The 18,275-nt window shown below is 38.5% G+C and overlaps 1 protein-coding gene across 5 annotated transcripts in view; it reads left to right on the top strand.

The window, feature by feature from the left end:
• Nucleotides 1–18,275, top strand: part of SWT1 (SWT1 RNA endoribonuclease homolog) — a 70,985-nt gene that overhangs the window by 28,306 nt on the left and 24,404 nt on the right. For 4 of the 5 annotated variants that reach the window (XR_009449953.1, XM_059675583.1, XM_059675581.1 and 1 more), the window contains 3 exons: nucleotides 4,956–5,104; nucleotides 8,682–8,869; nucleotides 10,286–10,417. Coding sequence is in view for 3 of the 5 variants with exons in the window: in XM_059675583.1 (XP_059531566.1) it covers nucleotides 4,956–5,104; nucleotides 8,682–8,869; nucleotides 10,286–10,417 (469 nt within the window). In the remaining 2 variants the exon portion in view is untranslated. The remainder of the gene's footprint in view (nucleotides 1–4,955; nucleotides 5,105–8,681; nucleotides 8,870–10,285; nucleotides 10,418–18,275) is intronic. The other variant, XR_009449954.1, reaches the window with a different exon arrangement.

The following is an 18,275-nucleotide window of genomic DNA, read 5'->3' as shown; positions in this document are numbered from 1 at the left end:
GCTTGAAAATGGCCCTCAGCCCCTCACCAGGCTGGCCAAGCACCCCAGTGGGGACCCCCACCCTAAAGGGGGTGTGACCAGATGCAAACAGGCATCATCCCCTCACCCAGGCTGGCCAGGCACCCAAGTGGGACCCCCACCCTGAAGGGGGTGTGACCAGATGCAAATAGCCATCATCCCCTCACCCAGGCTGGCCAGGCACCCAAGCGGGACCCCCACCCTGATCCAGGACACCCTTCAGGGCAAACCAGCTGGCCCCCACCCGTGCACCAGGCCTCTATTCTATATAGTAAAAGGGTAATATGCCTCCCAGCACCGGGATCAGTGGAGCAGTGAGGCCTCCCAGCACCGGGATCAGCATGACAGGGGGCAGCGACCAAACCCCCTGATCACCCTGCGGCTCTGTGTGTGACAGGGGGCGGGGCCACAACCTCCCTATCCGCCATGCTCTGTTCGTGACGGGGGCCTCCTCAACCCCCTGATCAACCCTGCTTTGTGCCTGACAGGGGGGAGCTCCCCAACGCCCTGATTGCCCTGCGGCTCTGTGTGTGACAGGGTGCGGCACCCCAACCCCCTGATCGGCCCTGCTCTGTGTGTGACGGGGGAGCTCCCCAACCCCCGATGGCCCTGCGGCTCTGTGTGTGACAGGGTACGGCGCCCTAACCCCCCCACCCCCCATCGGCCCTGCCCTGAGTGTGACAGTGGCGGCGCCCCAAACCCCTGATCCTCCCTACTCTGTGTGTGACAGGGGGTGGTGCCCCAACTCCCCTATCGGCTCTGCTCTGTGCGTGACAGGGGGGAGCTCCCAAACCCCCTGATGGGCCCTGCTCTGTGCGTGACAGGGGGGAGCTCCCCAACCTCCTGATAGGCCCTGCTCTGTGCATAACAGGGGGGAGCTCCTCAACCCCCTGATCAGCCCTGCTCTGTGTGTGACAGGTTGGAGCTCCTCAACCCCCTGATCGGCCCTGCTCTGTGTGTGACAGGGTACAGAGCCCCAACCCCCCTGATGGGCCCTGCTCTGTGCGTGATAGGGGGCAGCGCCCCAACCCCCTGATCGGCCCTGCTCTGAGTGACAGGGGGTGGCGCCACAACCTCCCTATCAACCCTGCCTTGAGTGTGACGGGGTGGTGCCCAAACCCCCCAATCGGCCCTACCCTGAGCGTGACTAGGGGTGGCATCGTAATCTCCCGATCCGCCCTGTTCTGTGCATGACAGGGGGCGGCGCCCCAACTCCCCAATCAGCCCTGCTCTGAGCCTGACCAAGGGCTGCACCTAGGGATTGGGCCTGCCCTCTGCCACCCGGGAGCGGGCCTAAGCCAGCAGGTCGTTATCTCCCGAGGGGTCCCAGACTGTGAGAGGGCACTGGCCAGGCTGAGAAACTCCCTCTCCCCCCCCCCCCCCCCGAGTGCACAAATTTTTGTGCACTGGCCCTCTAGTTATTATATAAGGGACATGGCACAATTTGCTGGACATGACTTCAAAGCAGTTTTACGAGATATATATAGCAAAATGTTTTTTTATATCTTTTACTAGTGGCATAATTTAGTTGGTTCTATCAAAAGAGAGAGTCCATAAGCCAGGTGTGATCTTGAACAAGATTTAGTTTCAGAAATATGGGGTATTGAGTTACTAGCCTCCATTTGTCTGTTTTTTCCAGGGGTGGGCAGTGTTTGGCTCTTGCATGCAGCTTAGAGGTAGTAGACAGCAGCTCTCATTGGCAATAGGGAAAGAAGTGAAGACATGGTAACTGTTTCTTTTTTTTTTTAATATATTTTATTGATTTTTTTATAGAGAGGAAGGGAGACAGATAGAGAGTCAGAAACATCGATGAGAGAGAAACATCGACCAGCTGCCTCTTGCACATCTCCTACTGGGGATGTGCCCGCAACCCATGTACATGCCCCTGACCGGAATTGAACCTGGGACCTTTCGGTCCGCAGGCCGACGCTCTATCCACTGAGCCAAACCGGTTTCGGCGGTAACTGTTTTCTTTTGCTAAAACATCATTTTTAGAATTCTTAAGTGCATTATTTATTGATCCTTGCTCTAGAACAGCGGTTCTCAACCTGTGGGTTCTGACCCCTTTGGCGGTCGAACGACCCTTTCACAGGGGTCGCCTAAGACCATCCTGCATATCAGATATTTACATTACAATTCATAACAGTAGCAACATTACAGTTATGAAGTAGCAACAAAAATAATTTTATGGTTGGGTCACAACATGAGGAACTGTATTTAAAGGGCCAGAGGTTGAGAACCACTGCTCTAGAAGAATCTGCTGCCTAATGTTTACTGACTTGTGAAGAATCCTATATAATAAAAGGATAATATGCAAATTGACCCTAACAGTAGAATGACTGGTCACTATGATGCGCACTGATCACCAGGGGGCAGATGCTCAACGCAGGAGCTGCCCCTGGTGGTCAGTGCACTCCCACAAGGGGAGCTCCACTCAGCCACAAGCTTAAGCCACAGTTGGACATCGCCCAATGGCTCCCGGGCTGCCAGAGGGATGTCTGACTGCCAGCTTAGGCCTGATCCCCCCGGGGAGCGGGCCTAAGCCAGCAGGTGGACATCCCCCGAGGGGTCCTAGACTGGGAGAGGGCGCAGGCTGGGCTGAGGGACCATCCCCCCAAGTGCATGAATTTTCATGCACTGGGCTTCTCGTATTAAATAGAATGGTAAAAGTACCTTCTGCTCTAAGATAATTTTGAGTAAGAGAATAGCAGATTTTGTTTACCATCTTTAATAGTGTCCTCACTATTGAATATTCCCATCTAATAAAAGAGTAATATGCAAATTGACCATCACTCCAACACAAGATGGCCGCCCCCATGTGGTCAAAGATAGCTGCCCCCATGTGGACACAAGATGGCCACCACAAGATGGCTAGCAGGGGAGGGCAGTTAGGGGCAACCAGGCCTGCAGGGGAGGGCAGTTAGGGGTGACCAGGCCGGCAGGGGAGGGCTGTTAGGGGCAATCGGGCCAGCAGGGGAGGGCAGTTGGTGGGACTGGGCCGGCAGGGGAGCAGTTAGGCATCAATCAGGCTGGCAGGGGAGTGGTTAGGGGGTGATTAGGCTCGAAGGCAGAAGTGGTTAGGGGCAATCAGGCAGGCAGGCGAGCATTTGGGAGTCCTGGATTGTGAAAGGGATGTCCGACTGCCCATTTAGGCCCGATCCCAGTGGCCTAAATGGTCAGTCGGACATTCCTCGAGGGGTCCCAGATTGGAGAGGGTGCCGGCTGGGCTGACAGATACACACTCCTGTGCACGAATTTCGTGAACTGGACCTCTAGTACATATATATTTAACTTCAGTATACCAAACAGGAATTCTTAGATCAATGCATAGAAAATTGTGTGGAAAATGACTAGTAGCTTTTTCTGACTTATTATCCATATTAACTTTGTCTTAAATAATTATTGTTCTTACATAAGCATTAAACTATTTCAATCACATAGATTTTTTTTTATGTTGTGTCTAAGTACTGACTTTATCACTGTTATTTCTCTTTTGCTCAAAATCTTCATAAAGAATTTTTTAAGACAGAAATAAAGTGATTAATTCAAGGATATAAGCCCTAATGAACATAGACTAGAGTGGAGAAGGACCCTTAGAAAAAGTTGTGCCCAGTTTCTCCTCCTCAGGAGCTTCCTAGGTTCATGGAATCTCCATTCTGTCCTGTGTGTAGCATTTCTCCCATCTCTCTTTTCCCACAGGAATTTAAACTAGTCATTGACTTTAAAAATAATTGAAAGTGTTTTGTAAGGAAATATACTATTTGTTTGGTAAAAGGAAAGCTAGAAGCTTGGCTGTTACCATCACATTAGATTAGAATTTCTGAATATTCTGTAATTATTAAAATTTATCTTTAATTTTCTTTTGACCTTTCAGTATTTCACAAACAAACACTTGCTCTATAAATGATACAGGGGAATTCTTTATTTTTTTAACTCATAGTGCCAGTGCTGGTGTTTCTGAATATAACAGTCGCTGAAACTGAACATTAAATAAAACACATTATAAAATGGTTATTTTGAATGCCTTGGAAAATTGTTAGTATGAGGGGTGGGAACAGCTGGGGAGAGATCAATGGGGTAAAAAGGAGACACGCAATACTTTAAACAATAAAGAATTAAAGAAAATAATTTGAAAAGAAAAATCGTTAGTAGCATTTTATCTTAATAATGGAAAAATTCTTTTTATTTTGAGTTTTGGTGACATCAGAAAGTTACTTAATCTCATTATTCATAACTTTTTAAATCTTTGAAATTATTTCCACCATCTCTTCTAATTGGTTTGAGATTTTAATGTAATTTTAATTCCTTGAGAGAAAGTTATATCTTTAAATTACTGGTACTATTAGATGAACTCACTTTGCTAATTTACAGGGGGGAAAAAATTGCTAGCTTCTCTTGCCCCAAGCGTACTGTTACCAAAATTATTTATGTTTTGCTAAATGTCATACACAGAGAGAAAGCAGGTTATTTTCAGTAAATCTAGTATTACATTTTATGTAATGGAATTTGAAGGTAAATCACTATATAATAACTGAGTTGATTATGAGAGGTACCACATATAACTTATGTGCTTGCTACCAGAGTGGGACTCTTCTGATGCCTCCATAGTAATTTGTATGTGAAACAGTCTCAGTTTTGAAAACTCTGTAGTTTAACTTATTTGTGTGATGACTGGCTCTCTTTTCTGAAATTGACCATGTTGTGGGAACTCCTAGAATCTAAATGCAGAATAGCAGAATCAGCTCCAAGAACTTTGTAACTAAGTCTGTTTAATTGCTGCTTTTTACACCAGAGAGATAAATTAGGAATGACTTGTAGATGTAAATGTGTACTCTTCTTAAATCTCATAATTAATATTAGGTTGGTTTTCCAAAAACATTTTTTGACTTGTATAGTCATTCTTACATATTTATTTATTCTTAATTTTCTTTTCCCAGCTAACAGTGCAGTAGATTTTACAACAGTGAAATTCCTACTCCAGGATTCTCAAAGCCTATTACATGCTTTCAGTACAAGGTCAGATTATGATGGTGTTCTTCCACAGGCCTTTGCTCAAGTAAACAAACTTCTCCAAACATTTACAGAGGTAAGACGCCTTTGGAATGCCGTTTAGAGTAGCTAATCACATACATTTTAATGTATTTAGCAGACAACAGTAGGTAAAGGCTATTTTAATTTTCATTTATTCTAACATACTGAAGGCATTAAGTAAAATAGTAAGTGAAGCCCTGACCGGTTTGGCTCAGCAGATAGAGGGTCAGCCTGCGGACTCAAGGGTCCCAGGTTCAATTCCGGTCAAGGGCATGTACCTTAGTTGCGGGTGCATCCCCAGTGGGGAGTGTGCAGGAGGCAGCTGATCGATGTTTCTCTCTCATCGATGTTTCTAACTCTCTATCCCTCTCCCTTCCTCTCTGTAAAAAATCAATAAAATTTTTTTTTTAAAAATAGTAAGTGAATTGAATGTTGAGTAAACAGTTCTTATTACACGTTATAAAACACATTGTTATATGGAAGTAGTATCATAGCAGTTGTTGGGGATTTTAATTATTTTATTTACTGGATAGAAGAAAGCTATGCACTGTTGTTTGAATACTCATTTCCCAGTGCTGTAGACCATGGACCACAACATGCATCAGAATACTTTGGATTTTTTTTTAAAACATGCAGGTGCCAAGCCTCTCTCAAATCTTACTGACTCAAATTTCTGGGAGTGGTGTTCAAAATGTTGTTCTTGTTTTACTTTTTATTCTGAAATAATTTCAAATTTACACAAAAAATTGCAAGAGTAGTACATAGAATTCCCATTTATATCTTTTACCCAGATTCTTCAATGCTAACATTTTATCACATTTGCTTTATTGTTTTCCATGTGTTCTTACTACCTTATCTTTCACATTTTTTTTCTGGACTCTTTGAAAGTACATTGAAGATGTGAATCCCCTTTACTCCTAAATACTTATATATATATACACACACACATATATATACATATATACATATGTATATTCTAAAGAATAAGCATACCTTATGTAACTAGTATAATTAATCAGGAAATTAATATTGAAGTAATATAATTATCTCACCTGTTTATCTTATTCAGATTTCACCCATTCACCTATCAAATTTCTAACAAGTATTTTCACATTATTCTTTTTTTTTTTTAAATATATTTTATTGATTTTTTACAGAGAGGAAGGGAGAAAGAGAGAGAGTTAGAAACATTGATGAGAGAGAAACATCGATCAGCTGCCTCCTGCACATCTCCTACTAGGGATGTGCCTGCAACCAAGGTACATGCCCTTGACCGGAATCAAACCTGGGACCTTTCAGCCCGCAGGCCGACACTCTATCCACTGAGCCAAACCAGTTTCGGCTTTTCACATTATTCTTATGCTGTCACCCTAGCCCTGGTGTGTTTTACCCCTTTTAAATTGACTGTGTAAGTTTTGTCCTTGGTAATAATCTATTTCTACAGTCTTCTAATTTTAAATCTGGAAAATTCTGGGAGTTTTATAGTCCAGAAGTATCTCAAAGAACTCAGAACCACAATTACTAGCTAAAATTATTGATTCTCTTTTTTCTGTTGAGTTATTGAATTGGCCAGATTTTTCCCAGTGATTTTTCACAGTCACATAGGTCCCAGTAACTATGAAGTAAAGAAAAGATTAGATGATACTAAACTTAGTCATAGTTGGTGAGGGAAGAACTAACTTGCTTAAGAGAGTATCTCATGGAGTAAAAGAAGCATCTTTTAAAATATATTTTTATTGATTTCAGAGAGGAAGGGAGAAGGAGAGAGATAGAAACACCAGTGATGAGAGAGAATCATTGATCAGTTGCTGGGATCAAGCCTGCAACCCAGGCATGTGCCCTTGACCAGCATTGAACCCGGGACCCTTCAGTCCGCAGGCCGACAAGAGCATCTTTTAAATGAACTAATAGGAAATATGTGATAATTCTGGAAAAAGGAATCAACTTAAGGGGCAAAATGATCTTTTGGTTTAAGATAACCAAAACATAGGTAGTTGTCTTTGTTTATGGCTTTTAGAATTAACAATAGGAAAGAATAGATCTGGAAAGTTAGTGGGTTGCAGCTTGAGTATTGTACTTGAATTGTGTAGGGAAATATATGTTATTCTTTTTCATCACAGAACTGAGCCCTGAACCACATCTTCAGTGAAACAAATATAGTGAACAACATGGAAAGTTCAAGATACCCACGGGCTTTGCAGTTTGTGATTTAAGTTTATTGAGAGTCAAAACTTAGGATTGATTGAGATAAAAATAATAATGAATATCAAGTCAAGGTCCTTCCATCAATGGAAATGTAGAGATGAGAAGTACCATGAAAGCGTGGTGTTAAAATTTATTGTCATTTATCAGATAATGGTATGCCCATTATATGTTGCACACTGAGTATTTAAAAATATTGACTTGTGCTCAAAGAGGTTCGAACTATTTAAAACACATGTCTAGACTTTATAGACATCCTAAATTTCTCTTATTTGTACCATTATTTTTCTGGGCATCTAGGTTAAAAAAAATCTTAGAATTCTTGAATGTAGTCTTTGGCAAGTTTTTAAAAATATTTCTTGTATACTCTTTTTTCCTTTTTATTCTGCATTTTCCTATCTAATTCAAGTTCTCAGCATTCCTTTCCTGGATTATTTCAGTAGCCTTCCAACTAGTTTCTTGTATTCTTTCTTTTTTAAAGAATACTTTATTGCTTTTTAGAGAGAGAGGAAGGGACAAGAAAGAAACATCTATGTGAGAGCATCACATCGATAGGCTGCCTCTTGCACACCATCAACGGGGATTAAGCCCACAACCCAGGCCCTGACCTAGAATTGAACCAGCAAGCTCTTGGTGCTCCAGATGATTCCCATCCAACTAGCCACACTGGCCAGGGCCTAATCAGTTTCTTGCCTCCACTTTCTTCTGTTCCAGTTTGTCTTAGAGTGCTATTCTGAATATATCATTTCTTGAGAAGCCTTCAGTGGTTCACAATTGCCCATAGGATAAGGCTTATATTCTATCCGGATTTTTTTTTATAGCACTTTGAATCTCATTCTTCTTAATGTATTATTAGGAACTTGGAGGCTTGCATATACCAATTTATCATTGCATTCTAGGTGTCCTTTCTCTATTTCTTTTATATATATATATATATATATATATATTATTGATTTTTTACAGAGAGGAAGGGAGAGAGATAGTCAGAAACATCGATGAGAGAGAAACATCGATCAGCTGCCTCCTGCACATCTCCTACTGGGGATGTGCTCGCAACCCAGGTACATGCCCATGACCGGAATCGGACCTGGGACCCTTCAGTCCGCAGGCCGACGCTCTATCCACTGAGCCAAACCGGTTTTGGCTCCTTTCTCTATTTCAATACCATATGTGCAGAAGAGTTCAAACAGTATTAAATTGATACTAGCATGCTAGCTAAGAAAGGTTGGAAATATTGTTTGATATAAATGAAAAAGGGAATTTTTTTGTTTTTGTTCTGATACTTTTCTGGGATTATTCTGTATGGAATCAAAAGACAGAGAATAGGCAGCACTTTCCAGAAAGCTAGAACATTTGGAAGCACAATTGGCCTTCTTTTTCTCTCACTAATGAAGGACTAGCTGCATTTTATGTAATACTTATTTCTCTAGGTCAAGGTAAAACGTAATCAAAATCCTTCAGAAAATACAGCGGGTAACAAGCAAGAAGATACTTCTCCAATGAAGTCTGACAGCCAAGAAATCACCATTTTCTCGGGTGCTCGTCTTTCCCCACCCAACAGGCATCAAGAAATCTGGTCTATCTTAGAGAGTGTTTGGATTACAATATATGAGAACAGGTACTAAATTTCTAAGAAGTGTTGAATTTTAGGGTTGGCCATCATTACCGATATTCATTAAACAGTTAGAGTCTGAATTGTGAGTTTAATTAACTAGATTATCTTATTGAGGGTCTTTTGTCAAATTGGTACCTTAAAAACAGTGATGCTTAAATAGGGGTGTACATCAGAATTACCTCAAGAGTTCTGGGTAATTTCTGGATAATATAAGTGAAAAGTGCTTATCTTGCTTTATCAGTGTAGTTATTAGAGTCTACTTCATTGATTCTCAGGCCTGATTGTGTACCTGAGTCACTGGAGAGTTTTTCAGCATATTTATGCTCGACGCTTTCATGTAGAGGTGCTCATTTGAAGTTCCGGTAGACCCCATGCACAGTCATTCTTCCGAAACAACTAGAGTACCTACGCACTTGGTACCTGCATCTCCTTGCCCTGTGCTCTCGTGATTCAGTAATCAGTTATGAACTTATAGCACACCAGCTCAGGTTTTTGCATCTTTTCTGTTTATGAGGAATTTGGGTAAGTATTAGGTACTATTAGTGATGAAGATCTCATGGATATTAATAATGCTTATCTCTAGTTGGTGGACTATGCGTACTACATATTTCCTTCCTTTTACTGAATTTTTCATATTTTATATGATGTCTAGGCTTTAAATGTATAAAAATTTTTAAAAGATGTGTCCTAAATAAGTTTATGGTTTTGATTTTTAAAGTAACAAATACACAAAACCAGTTGTATTTCTATACACTAGCAGTGAACAATCCAAAAAGGAAATAAAGAAACAATTCTACTTACATTATCATCAAGAAGAATAAAATACTTAGGAATAAATTTAACCAAGAAGGTGCAGAATTTTTACACTGAAAACTACAAAACATTTTTTGAAAGACATTAAAGAAGATCTGTGTAAATGGAAAAATCCAATGTTCATGGAATGGAAGTTTTAACAAGAAATTTGGAGGACTCATACTTCCTGATTTCAAAACTTACTACAAAACTACAGTATTCAAAACAGTGTGCGACTGGCTTAAATTAGACACATAAGTTAATAGAATAGACTTGAAAGTACAGAAGTAAATGCATACATCTATGGTTGGTTGATTTCAATCAGGATGCCAAAGCCATTCAATAAGAAAAGAATGGTATCTTTAATAATAGTGCTGGGACAACTCAATAGCTACATGCAAAAGAATGAAGTTGGACCTTATACTACATAAAGAAATTAACTCAAAATGGGTAGATGACCTAAATATAAGAACTAGAATTATAAAACTCCTAGAAGAAAACAGTTTATATAGAGCAGCATTATGAGAGATGAGTTATAAATATTTTATGCATTAGAAATGGAAATACTTGGATTCTTGTAAACATGCAGGTGTACATATGAGTATCTTTTCTTTTTCTCTATTTCAGCACAGATGTGTTTCAAAGATTGGGCCCAAATTCAGCTCTGACTTCCTCAAAAATACCATCATTTGAAGAAGCATTTATATATCTTCAAAAGTTAATGGCAGCTGTGAAGAATATTCTTGAAGGAATTCAGAGGTAAATATGAATTAATTTTAAAGTTTTATTTAATATCTTTTTTAATTTATTACCTTCCATTTCTTTTAGGCATATCAGCTTTTTCAGACTTGCTGAGAGTCTTCCAGCAAGTTTTATAAACTAATATAGTATCCAATAGGGAGGGGGAAGTAGGTTTGCAGTTATGAGTACCCAGCGGATCTAGGCATAAGTTTACGAAAGAACAGATTGAGGTAGTACTGACCTAAGAACACTCTGTCTACATGGAAAGAGTATTGACCCTAGTTCTACAGTGAAACCTGAGGATAAGCATTTTTACATTCCCCAGGTGATTCTAACATGGAGCAAGGGAACTTGTTAAAAGTGCAGAGTTATAGATACTACCCCAGAATTATGGAAATCACAATATCTGTAGATATTTTGTAAAAGATGGAAGTTGTATTCTTAACAAGCTTTTCAGGGGATTTGTGCGGGTGGTTGGAGACTATACTTAAATCCAGTATCCTAAAGTAAGTAAATCAGAACCTCTTGAGCTACCAGTAGAGGGCACTATTAATAAGAAGTTTGCTCCTTTTAGTGTGTCATTTACATATCTTTTGCTTATTAAGCTTCTAAAAAACGAATTTTCTTACCCAATCTTAACATGGGTACAAAACATATACTGGTATAATCATACATGATTCCTGGGGAAAGGAATCCTATAATCACAGCAGCTTTTAGATTCACTGATGATTTAGCTGCTTCAGAGAATGTGATGTTTGCATTGGAGAGAATATTTTATTAACTCAATACTGTAAATTCCCTGCTAGTAAGTCTTATGTTAAGAAATGCTAAAGCCAGCAAACACTACATTTTTAGTGAAGCAGATGGGATAAATAACTGAGTAAATCAGTGGGGTTAAGCATCAGTAAAATAAATGAAATGGGGGAAATCAATTAAAGGTGCTAAATAAGGGCTATTATAATAATTTAACTGAAACAGTAAGTATGTAGTAAATATGTTGGATAAAGCTAGATGATCAGTTCCAATTCCATCCTACAGAGTCGTCATACAAAGGATACAGAGTAGAACCTAGACCAGGGGTGGGCAAACTTTTTGACTCGAGGGCCACAATGGGTTCTTAAACTGGACCGGAGGGCCGGAACAAAAGCATGGATGGAGTGTTTGTGTGAACTAATATAAATTCAAAGTAAACATCATTACATAAAAGGGTATTGGTCTTTTTTTTTTTAGTTTTATTCATTTCCGGCCCACGGGCCATAGTTTGCCCACGGCTGACCTAGACTTTAGGATTAGTCTTATCTATTTGTGCCTCTAAAGAACTTTTAACATCGTGGCAGGCCAATCATTTGCTCCTAGTGAGAAGTGATGCAATCAGTGTCCTCAAGGCTGTTTTTCAGTAATATAAAAGATTAAGTCCAACTCAGAACAGTGCTGTCAGTCCTAGATCATGCTGTCTATTGGTGTTTCTCTGTTAGAATATGTAGATCCAAGAAACCACTCTAGGTATTTATAAAATTTAATATATACTTTGCATACTTTTAAAAATATATATTCATTGATTTCAGAGAGGATGGGAGAGGGAGAGAGAGATAGAAACATCAGTGATGCGAGAGAATCATTGATGGGCTGCCTCCTGTATGCCCCTACTGGGGTCGAGCCTGCAACCCGGGCATGTGCCCTTGAACAGAATCAAACCAGGGACCCTCAGTCTGCTGGCCAATGCTCTATCCACTGAGCCAAACCGGCTAGGGCTACACTTTACATACTTAATTTCAGTGCTGTTGGAAGGACTAGAGGAGCAAAAAGAAGAGGTTTTTGTTTTTTTTTTAATGCATTTTGAAACTTTCTGTGTTTTTGTGTTCTCTATACCGCCGGTCGCCAACCTTTCGGACCTCACGGAGCACCAGTGGTCTGCGGACTACCAGTTGGTGACTGCTGCTCTATACTATAGAGCACAATTCATGATTACTATAATTATTTTTAAGTCAACAGTTCCTCCAGATTGCTTGGAAATAGTTGTAAACAAGAGAAGGGATGTGATCCTGTAAAATATTTCGTGTGTAGAATTAGAGGCATTTTTCAGTGTGTTCCATGAAATTAAGCTGTAATGACTATTCTTCCTTTACATAGTTAAGCTCTGGGCCTAATTAATACAAGGAACCCTGCCCAGTTCCCAACACATAATATCAAGACAGACGTAAGATAACTACTGTGCACCTTCACATTACAAAGGGGGAAAATAAGAGGCACAGGGATCTCGAGTAAATCTAAAATCCAGGTCAGGCCCTTGATTAGGGCTCAGTCCTGCTGCCTGGGAATGACTTACAGCTGCTCTTGACTGCTCGCTGGGTTCTTAATTTTGGCCTTGACTTTTACCGTAAAAAAAAGCAAACTGCAGCGGAGGAGCATTCTCAGCCTGGTCTTTCCCGTAAAAGGTAGGAAGAGTCCAAAGACCCCTTTCCATTTCATATTATCTCTATCCTGTTTCGCTCAAGTGATGGTACTTTTACCAGAACATGCCAACTAAAAAACTGTTTTCTATGAATCTTATTGGGGTTCACTTCATTAGACAAAAACCACAACCACAACTTTCTTTGAAATTTATTTCCTTGAAATAAACCCTTCTCCTCCTTGGGTTCCCTGTGAAACTGGTATGGGCAATGCCCTTAACATTTTTGGAAGTCTTGTTTAACAGACAGATTTGTGAGGCATGCTCTTAAGCCCCTTAAAGGGCCTTCGGTGTTTCTGAAAAATTCTACAAGACACCTTCTTAGGTCTTTCTGAGGTCTCAACAAAAAGCTCTACAGCAGTGGTTCTCAACCTTCCTAATGCCGCGACCCTTTAATACAGTTGTTCATGTTGTGGTGACCCCCAATTTCATTGTTACAAATTGAACATAATTAAAGCATAGTGATTCATCACAAAAACAATATGTAATTATATGTGTGTTTTCCGATGGTCTTAGGCGACCCCTGTGAAAGGGTCGTTCGACCTCCAAAGGGGTTGCGACCCACAGGTTGAGAACCTCTGCTCTACAGTAATGCTGTTACTATTTTTTACCTTACAACCATGTTTTCCTGCCATACCTGTTAAAGGTAAATATTGAATAGTACTTAAACTTGTAACCTTAGAGAAACGTAATTGTTACTTCAGGAACTTTGGTTATACTTAATGCTTTGGCAGTGAGTTTTCTAGGCTTATCCTTAGATGTATTCTATCACCACCACATCACTGTATGCTCTCCATTTGTGATCTTATCTACTCCGATCTCTTTATGAATATTACTGTACTTTCCATCTTACCTCTGTTCTTGGTTCAGTTGTGAATTTTCAGCTCATACTCTGCTTAAACAAAACTTATTATTTTAACCAATATCACCTGATTCGATTCTGTTTTCTTCCTCTGTGTCCATTAGATCAAATACTTGCTGATACTTGACCAGTTCTGTGATTGATGCTAAAATTTCCAGTTGTATTTGTGAGCTTTGCAATTTCTTTGTAATGCAGTCAACATCTGCTTTATATATTTTGATGTTATGGTATATCTTCCTGGTGAATTGGTTCTCTTTACTGCTGATAGTACTTTTTGCCTCCAAGTTTACTTTGTAGTATGTTAATATTGCTAGATGAGCTTTTTTGTGTCCTTTTTTGTTATTTTTTCCCTTTATCTTCAACATTACAGGTCATTTTTTTTATAAATATATTTTATTGATTTTTTACAGAGAGGAAGGGAGAGGGACAGAGAGTTAGAAACATCGATGAGAGAGAAACATCGATCAGCTGCCTCCTGCACACGCCCTACTGGGGATGTGCCTGCAACCAAGGTACATGCCCTTGACTGGAATCGAACCGGGGACCCTCCAGTCCGCAGGCCGATGCTCTATCCACTGAGCCAAACCGGTCAGGGCAGGTCATTATTTTTTTACATGACATAAAGCTAGATTTCTCCTCATTTCACTGGTGAGTAGCTGAGGTGCAGAAAAGTAGGTAACTTGATCAAAGTCACATAACTAATTCAGGGTGTTAAAAGGAGTGTCAGACTTTGAGTAAGTGTTCAATAAGACATTATGTGTTATTGTTGATGCTGTTACAAAAGAAACCAAAGTACATTCAGATCAGACTTGGTTTGTAAGTGGTTTGTGAGCTTCAGATTAAATCCTACTTCAGATACCTATTTCCCAATTCTGATTCCAATTTCAATGATAATAAACAACTTGAAGATAGGCAACTGTGTCTTTTAATTTTGTTTTATATTCTGTAGCTTGTAGAATAATATACATCTGAAAAATAGTATGCATATAATAAATACTTTTTGATTGTTATGAATTTTTCATGAAAGGACAAGTGTAGATATATTTATAAAGAAAAAATAGCCATTTACTGAAAAGTATTTTATTTCCTCTAAGGGCTAATTCTTTCATTTTGTTATTCTTTTTCAAAGTTGCCATCAAAGGGTAATTTCACTCAAAGAGTCTTTTGTCTTCATACTGGTATAAGAAAAAAAACAGTGAGAAAGGCTGACCTCTCAAGAATTTTGTGTGGGGAATTACTAAGGCATAAAAATCCATAAACCATTTCTCTCCATTTTATTTTTTATGTATTTACAATAAGCTGTACTTCTAGTTAGTAAAAGTTGGCAACTTTTTAAAATATCAGGCCAAATTCCATTCTCACAAACTCAATGTTCATAGGACATGATGAAGTTGAAGTTCAGCCCTAAATTGAGTGTATTTTAATAAAGGTTGTCTGGTCTGTTTGTGGCCCAGTTTACCTCAAAACATTCTTTGAGGATAACAAGTTTTGTAGCCAATCCTATTATGTATATTTTATTTCTAAGAAATAATATGTATTGATTTATTTTGATTGTAACAGTAATATATATGAATGATGTTGACATACTAATAAACCTTTCTTCATTTGAATATAATTCTGTTCTGTTTATCAGGTAATCAAGTGTTTACATTTGGAGAAAATAACTTCTTTCTTACAAACTTCAAATTCTGGCATTTCATCACAGAAATAACTTGTAAACTAGTTTGTTAAAAGTAGCAATTAAAAAGTGGGAAGAAAAGACTTAAATAGAGAAGAATGCGATATTCTTCCTTCATTATCTTCCTCTGCTGGGTCAGGATTTTTTCTTTCCTGGGCTTTTTAGAACTATGATGCTTTGGTCTACTCTGAGTCTTTGGTTTTTGTTCACTGTTGTTTCTAAGGGCCTGGAATAGTTCTTGACTCATAGTAGGTCTCAAATATTGGTTGAATGAGAGAATAAAGGGGTCTTGTTCTGATCTGGGCATTTTGAGCTTTTTCACTTACCACATACATTGTGAGGGTCAGACGTTTTCCACTAGAGTTGGCCTCATCTAGACTCTGTATGCTGTTATTTATAGTACAACTATGCTTTTGTGATGGTGAGAGGAAAGATCTTATAGACCAGCGGTTCTCAACCTGTGGGTCGTGACCCCTTTGGGGATCGAACGACCCTTTCACAGGGGTCGCCTAAGACCATCGGAAAACACATCTATAATTACATATTGTTTTTGTGATTAATCACTATGCTTTAATTATGTTCAATTTGTAACAATGAAAATACATACTGCATATCAGATATTTACATTATGATTCATAACAGTAGCAAAATTACAGTTATGAAGTAGCAATGAAAATAATTTTATGGTTGGGGGTCACCACAACATGAGGAACTGTATTAAAGGGTCGCAGCAATAAGAAGGTTGGGAACCACTGTTATAGACGAAGAAAGCAGTGTAGTCCAAAAATGCAACTCTGTAGAGACAGAAAATAGATTAGTGGTTGCCTATAGCTGGGGTGAGAAAAGAGAATGACTATAGATAGGCAAGAGGGACCTTTTGTGGGTGAAGAAAATGTTCAAAAATTGGATTGTAGTGATTGCTGTACAGTTTGGTAAATGTATTAAAATTAGTGAATATTATGGTATGTAAGCTGTACCTCAGTTAAACTGTTTAAAATATAAAGCCAGATTGGGAGCTTAAAATTTCTCCAATTATTTGCTAATTGGAAAACTAGGATGATGTAATTATTTTATTTCTTACTTTGGATATGACTTCTTGTGATAGATAAATAACTGATTTTCCCAAAACTGGTTTTTTGTAAAGCATTTCAGGACAGAAAAATGTTAATTTTATTCACTAGTACTTTCTATTGTGCTTATCAGCTTGGAATTTATAAGGCTTCTAATAAAAACATCTCATTTCATCTCATTTTCTTACCCTGTTTTTAGATATTTCCAAAGCTACAAAAATGACTAAGTGTAAATTATTCTACTTTGCTAATAGTTTGTTTACACTAGTTACATGGTTAAAACACACTATTTCTATTATCTTTCTAAAAGATTGGTTTAACTTATTAAATAGCTTTGTTTTCATTTTTTTAAAGCAAATTATTTATGGACCCTCCCAATGTATTATAATTATCCTCTGTCTTTTTTTTTTCAATTAGGAGATTATTTGTATTTTAAAATTACTTGAGAGAAAAAGTTTCTATGAAATGGTATTCTTATTTAGATTTTTGTATATTCTTAGAGATATTCTGTATATTTCTCCTCCAAGGGAGTATAGCCTCTTTAAAAACTCAACTGTGTCCTGAAAAATTTATGAAAGCTCTTCCACAGTCTAAAAAAAGGCCAAGTAGATTAAAGATATAATAAGGTTATTAGGTCAGTTAACTCCAACAATATCAACAATAACTCTGACAATATTAAGCATTGGCAAGGGTAAAAGGACCTAGAGACAATATTTTTTCTTTTTGACTTTTTATACAACTTTATTTAAGCCAAACTGACCACATATGCTGGGAGCCAGATCTCAAAGAGATGTTGTAATTAAGGCACTCAGAATTTAAGAATTAGTTGAGGTGGCTTGATTTCTCATTAGTTAGATCTTTATGCACTTATTCTGTAGCTTGAAACTACTAGATGATGATAATAGTTGTTATTACTGTTATAATTGATATATAGTGTTTGCTGAATACCAGACACTGTTATAAAGGCTTTCCCTATAGTAGTTCATTTAATTCTCACAATAACCCTATGAAGTATGGAATGTTATCCATATCTTTTAACAGATAAGGAAAATAGCTCACACAGAACTCACCCAAGTTTCACACAGCTCAAAAGATCCAGGCAGGCATGCTACTAACCACTATACCATAATGAAAGGACTGCTTTCCTCTTTTTTTTTAAAGAAAAAAAAATTAATATTGAAAGAATTAAAAAATACATAGTATAAGAAAATGAGAATTAATACTTTACTGCTAGAAAGAGAAATAAGTTATTCTGTCTTTATTTTTTCCTTGTTTCCATTTATTTTGTGTTTTTATGTTATTTATATATTTATAACTTTTTGTTATTTTTATGATTCAGTATTAGCATTGGTCTGATTACTAATGCATTTTCATATAATGCTATGCTGATAGTTCAAACAGTTTTATTTGAATTTAGTCACAAAATCTGCCCAACCAGTTTGGCTTAGTGGATAGGGTGGCGGCCCATGAACTGAAGGGTTCAATTCTGGTCAAGGGCAGTCGAGGTGCATGCAGGTGGCAACCAATCGATGTGTCTTTCTCAAACATTGCTGTTTCTCTCTCTCCTCCTCCTCCCTTCCACTCTCTTTAAAAATCTATAGAAAAATATCTTCAGGTGAGGATTAATAAAAATAAAAACACAAAATATTTTATTAGTACATGTGTCTGGCAGTTTAATTAGTTGTCTGTTGGATAGGTTGAAAATTTCTCTGGGAGATCTTTAAGCTTTATCTGCAGCTTTAAATGATAGGGAGTACAAATGCACTTCACATTTCTATGTACCTTTTGAGAAATCTATACCTGTGAACTATTATTTC

The sequence above is a fragment of the Myotis daubentonii genome, chromosome 18 (genome assembly GCF_963259705.1).
Source record: "Myotis daubentonii chromosome 18, mMyoDau2.1, whole genome shotgun sequence".
Classification (NCBI taxonomy): Eukaryota; Metazoa; Chordata; class Mammalia; order Chiroptera; family Vespertilionidae; genus Myotis; species Myotis daubentonii.
Note: the sequence above shows the minus strand (reverse complement) of the source record. Positions and strands in the feature narration are given on the sequence as shown.